A 5,482-nucleotide genomic window follows, 5' to 3' on the forward strand; every position below is an offset into this window, starting at 1 on the left:
CCAGTTATTTATTTATTTACATTTCATTAGCTGCTGGATGCTGTTAATGAAAATGTAAGCTAACACAACCAAAACAAAAGAATTACACAATTCTGTGATGTATAACACACAAAGTATATTCTTTCAACAGCTATGCCTGTTGTTAATCATTATCACTTGAGCTGTTCTGAAATGACAAGTGTAAGATTACACCAGCACATTAATTGGTCCATGCACCTTTATAGTATGCACATCAAGCAAATAAAAAGGAATATCACACTTATACCTGAATTACATGACATCTTTATTTTGGCTTCCTTAATCAAGATGACTCATAGCAATGTTGTTCATGCAAAAGTTTATCCATGGACTACAAGCTTAATGCATATATAAAATATGGCATCTATTACCTGTGCTTACGTAATCAAAACATTCATTTTGTACAAATGTATATTTCACTGACAACAAAAGTGTTGTATAACAGCCTTACAGGACAGTATACCATATAACAGTGTCAAAGCGGTATTTATGAGGGACATATACCAAGCATCTTCAAAGAGACGGTAGTTGGTTTGAATCATGATTTTTTTCCTTCAATCACCTGATAAAATGCCCTAACAATAATGTAAACAAAAGCTAGAATCAGTGGAGAAAATAACACTGATTTTACTCTCCCTGACTCTCCCTGGTCAAACACGCAGGTTTGTGTTCCTCTGTATTCTTGGATAATAGTTGCGATAATGCATGTGGATCATACTCAGTTTGTGGAGATGTGCTTTAGAAACACAAAGTTGCAAAGTTGAAATTCCCTTCCACCTTTCACATGGGCTTCTCCAATAAGGGCCAATGAGTGAGCAAAAAAACGAAATCACAGCACATTTGTACGTATGAGTAATGAAGTGGCTACGGTGACATAAATACCTCCTTTCATAACTGTTGGCCAGTACGTGGAATCAAAACAAAAACAATGTATGCCCAAACAATCTGCACGAGGTTTCAGGAGGTGACAATACAAAATACAGACATTAACATTTAACAGCAGATAAGACCAGGACAATACAAACTCAGTTCAGCTTAGTGCTAGCTGCATTTCTTTCTCCAGCGGTACAGACAGAATAGAGGGACCTTCTCCGTCTGAATTAACTGGTAGTATTACAAAAGAAATTAGTACTCTTGGGTTTATATTCATTTATATACACAATAAAACTGGATGTTAAAACAGTTAAACTTGATATTGAAATAAGCTCTGTTATATGCAATTGACAACTAAAAATGAAAGACAGAACGGTATGCATTCAGGAAGCATTTGGGAGTTATGCTTCTGTACATTTGTACTGTATGCTCATGAACAAGGCTATTGATAGGCACATATACTTTCTAGTATGGTTAAGAGGCACCTGGGAGGCATACAGCCTGAAATACTGGATGAGACAGGTCTACGTGGCTTTCTCCATTTCCCTATGGGTCAGTGTTTTTCTATTGGCGAACAGCCTAACACATCGGTGCAGGCTGAATTTCTTTTCCTGGCCATAGAACCTTGTGTGGAAACACATCAAATCGCAAGACAATAAATGCAGAAACACACATTACCAAGAACGACTGATCCTTAATATGGCCCATGGATGTTTTAACCAGACAGAGGAGCAGCCTAAAACCAACAGCCTGGTTACATATAAATATTTAAATCAATGCTACATTTCAGGCACTAACCTTTATGTGAAACTCAGGTATACTTTCTCAGTTTGGCGTAGCTAACCAAGCTTTGGAAAGAAGGACAGTCGCTCCTTATAGCTCTCCTTCAAAAGCTGTAAACACTTCACCCCCTTTGCAATAGTTCTTTGGGGACATTTTTTGACCATTTCACTGTCAGTGATTTCGCATCTTGCCCTGGACCTCCCTCTCCTGATTGTCCTTCTCATACTTGTTCTTGCCAGGTTGCGTTACAGCGTGATACACTGGCGAGGAATCTGTGGAGGGTGTTCTGTTAGAGGCGGAGTGGCTGTCACACTTGTTGGTGTCCACCACGCCCTTTTTAGAAGCCTTGCTGTTGACCTGCTGCTTTTGCTCTTTTGTGCTCTGCCTGAAGACATGCATCCTGTAGGCTCTCTGGATGACGGAAGCTGACATATCCTCGTGTTTGCGGCGCAGGGTGGAGGTTATGGGCTCGTAGGATACCTTGGAGGGGTTGGAGGTCATGAAACGATCCTCCATCTGAGCACGGAGGATGTCCATCTCCCCGCTCTCGCCCAGGACGCGTTTGGTGAAAGCAAACAGGATGTCCAGGCAGTGAATTCGCTCCCCGCTAACCATCGGCAGGTCCATGTTGATCAGCTGTAACTTGTTGGGCTTGGGCATACGTAGAGGAGGGTCCAGAGAATCCGCAAAATCAGACAGTTTGCTGTACTCCATAAACTGTGTGGCGTTAGGGTCAAATTTTTCCCATACCTCATAGAACATCTCAAAGTCATCTTCGCCTAAAGGCTCAGCACTCTCCTCAGTGGCCACGCTGAAGTTCTCAAGGATCACAGCTATGTACATGTTCACCACAATCAAGAATGATATTATTATGTAACTCACAAAGAAGACAATACCCACAGATGGGTTGCCACAGTCGCCCTTAACTTGGCTGCCTGAGTGCTTCTTCTCTGGGTCACAGTCCGGAGGCTTGTTGAGCATGGGCGACAGGAGTGTATCCCACCCTGCAGAGGTGGTGATCTGAAATAAACAGATCATGCTGTTGCCGAAGGTTTCAAAGTTAAACATGTCGTCAATGCCAGCGTCTTTCTTGACGTAGGCAAAGTTCGACATTCCAAAGATGGCATAAATGAACATAACTAAGAAGAGAAGAAGGCCGATGTTGAACAGGGCTGGGAGGGACATGATCAAAGCGAAAAGAAGAGTGCGTATTCCCTTAGCGCCTTTGATGAGGCGTAGGATTCGGCCAATGCGAGCAAGCCGTATGACACGTAGCAAGGTTGGCGAGAGAAAATATGAATTAATGACCCTGAAGACACAGTAGCCTGTTGAACAGAGAAACAGAGTTAGAAATGGCACAGCATGTTATGTCTCTAAACATGAAAACCTTTGCAGGTTCGTAGCGTGCTCCAGTTATCAGATCTTACCGACTATTGAAAGAATGACCACCACAAAGTCAAAGATGTTCCAACCAACCGTGAAAAAGTACTGTCGGAGTGAAATCATCTTTAGGACACATTCCGTCGTGAAAAGCACAATAAAGACCAGATTGATCCATTCCAGAGTTTTGGTCACTTGTTCAGTCTGAGAGTCCGTCTCCACCATCATGGCTATCATATTAAGACATATTAGAATCATAATGATGATGTCAAAAACTTGATTTGTAACAAGGTCGAAGATACGTCCCTGGAACTTGTTCTGAAATAAACAAGGAAACTTGTAAAATGCTTAGTCTTTTATGTTTCACTTCTCCATTTAATAGTACTTAATTATTGCAGCTTGACGTTTGTACGTGATTGGAATGTCTTACTGCTGGCCGGGGAATTGGTTTTTGCGGTTTCTTTGATCCAAGTTTCTTCATTGCGTTGTAATATTTTTTCTGTTCTTCTGTCAAAAAAATGTCCTGACCCCCAAAGTAAACATGAAAAACAAAAAGTTTAATTTGTGATTAAATTTGACATAACTCGATACTTTAAGACCTCACTGCTAGTTATGTTACATTAAACCATCTTTTACCTTATTTGTAAGAATTTTAAAACTCTGCAGGTCTTTATTTTGGTAACATATCTGTACAAAGCAGCACCTCTGCTTCATAACAGGTCATTGTCAAGGAATGTTGAAGGAGCAATAAGCAAAATTTTACTTAAAGATTATTATGGATAATATGTGATTGCCCAGCAACACGCAAAACAGAAATGCACATATATTTCAATGTTCAATGGTCCCTGGGATCCCAAAGCACTTAAAATTAACCTGAAACTAAACGACTTATCTTTCTCTTCTGCTGATTGAAGTTATCGATAATGACACCAATGAAGAGATTCAGTGTGAAGAAGGATCCAAAAATGATGAAGCACACAAAGTACAGGTACATGTACACATTGTTCTCATAAATTGGCTGTTCATCTACCTACAGAGAAAGGAGCAATTTATGTCAGATATGGAATTATGCTACAATAGACTATTTGTGCAACCCCCAATGTGTAGCTATTACTATAAGTACACAAGCTTACATTACGAGAATCCACGGCTCCATACATAATGTCCATCCAGCCTTTGAAAGTTGCCTTGATAGCAGGGAGGACAATATTGTATAAAATTAATCTTTGTAGAATATGTTCTACAAAGAACAACCCTGCATTATTCCCCTCAGTCTAATAATGCGTACATCACTTAAGACTAGTATTTACATTTAAGGTAATTGTTGGCTTATGTTAAGCTCTTGATTAATAAATTATTGAAGGACAACCTTACCACTTGCAGTAAGGCCAGATATCCTGCCCCGACATTGTCAAAGTTAATCTTCAGATTTTTCCAGTGGGCAGTATTGTTGGCCAGCTGCAAACACTGAGTCATGTTCTCCACCTTGGTGTGATTAATGCGCAGTCCCGTGGTCACGTTTAAACACTCGTAAAACTTTCCGGCTAACAGATTGACGCCCATGATACTGAAGATGAGCCAGAAGATCAGACAGACCAGCAGTACGTTCATGATGGAGGGGATGGCGCCAAGCAGAGCGTTGACCACCACCTAGCAGAGAGGAATACACCACTGCATCACAACACTGTGACGCTCCGCACTCTCCCTTAGCAGCGTTTCATACAGCCACGTTTCAATTCATATAGGCTGTGTAATTAAAAGAAGATTATTGGCGGGGGGGGGGGGGGGGTGTTCATCAGTAAAGCTTTCAGGGGAGTTTGTTAAATGCCTCGTGTCATAATTTGACAGAAGAGACCTCTCAGAAGTCCCTTAAATGTGTGTTTGCTGTTGAATTGTTCTTACTGGTCATAGTGAAAAGTGGTTACCCAGTTACCACAAGGTAAAACAGGCGGGAAAAACAGGATGAGAAGAAGGGGAACGGCATCTGCACAAGACACACAGCGGACTTGCTGCACTGGTTTTCTTTTGTGTGTGTCTGTTGCACAACTAGGGCGTAATATACGAAGAACTAACAAAAAACTTGCTAAAGCACCAACATGTCACAAATACACACACAAACTTGAAACTCGATACACACACACACACACACACAAACAACTATATGGATCCAGAAAAATGCCGAGAGGTCAGTTATAACATAGAGTTCAGTAGCTACCATGTGAGGAAAGGAAATGATAGCTTCAGAACAGCAGCCCAACCAAAACATGAAAGCACTTGATAGCTGTCCTCTTTTGAAAGCCTTCTGTGCTGTGACTGGCAGTTCCTACTTGGTGGGCGTCTATAACAACAATGCTAATAACCAAATATTGTCTGTGTGACAGACAATATATTTAGTCACTATAGTTGTCACAGTTAATATACTTAATTT

At 40.9% G+C, this 5,482-nt stretch overlaps 1 protein-coding gene across 6 annotated transcripts in view; it reads right to left on the bottom strand.

Annotated features, from left to right (window-relative positions):
- Positions 1-271: 271 nt before the first annotated feature.
- The window catches only part of scn1laa (sodium channel, voltage-gated, type I-like, alpha), a 22,393-nt gene continuing 17,182 nt past the window's right edge, over positions 272-5,482 (bottom strand). For all 6 annotated transcript variants that reach the window (XM_027014776.3, XM_027014775.3, XM_027014778.3 and 3 more), the window contains exons 21-26: positions 4,429-4,704; positions 4,188-4,241; positions 3,947-4,084; positions 3,485-3,589; positions 3,102-3,372; positions 272-2,999 (exon numbers count right to left, since the gene is read on the bottom strand). In XM_027014776.3, the coding sequence (XP_026870577.2) occupies positions 1,846-2,999; positions 3,102-3,372; positions 3,485-3,589; positions 3,947-4,084; positions 4,188-4,241; positions 4,429-4,704 (1,998 nt within the window). In that variant the 3' untranslated portion in view covers positions 272-1,845. The remainder of the gene's footprint in view (positions 3,000-3,101; positions 3,373-3,484; positions 3,590-3,946; positions 4,085-4,187; positions 4,242-4,428; positions 4,705-5,482) is intronic.

Source organism: Electrophorus electricus, chromosome 4, assembly GCF_041902795.1.
Source record: "Electrophorus electricus isolate QZ-2024a chromosome 4, ASM4190279v1, whole genome shotgun sequence".
NCBI classification, from domain to species: Eukaryota; Metazoa; Chordata; class Actinopteri; order Gymnotiformes; family Gymnotidae; genus Electrophorus; species Electrophorus electricus.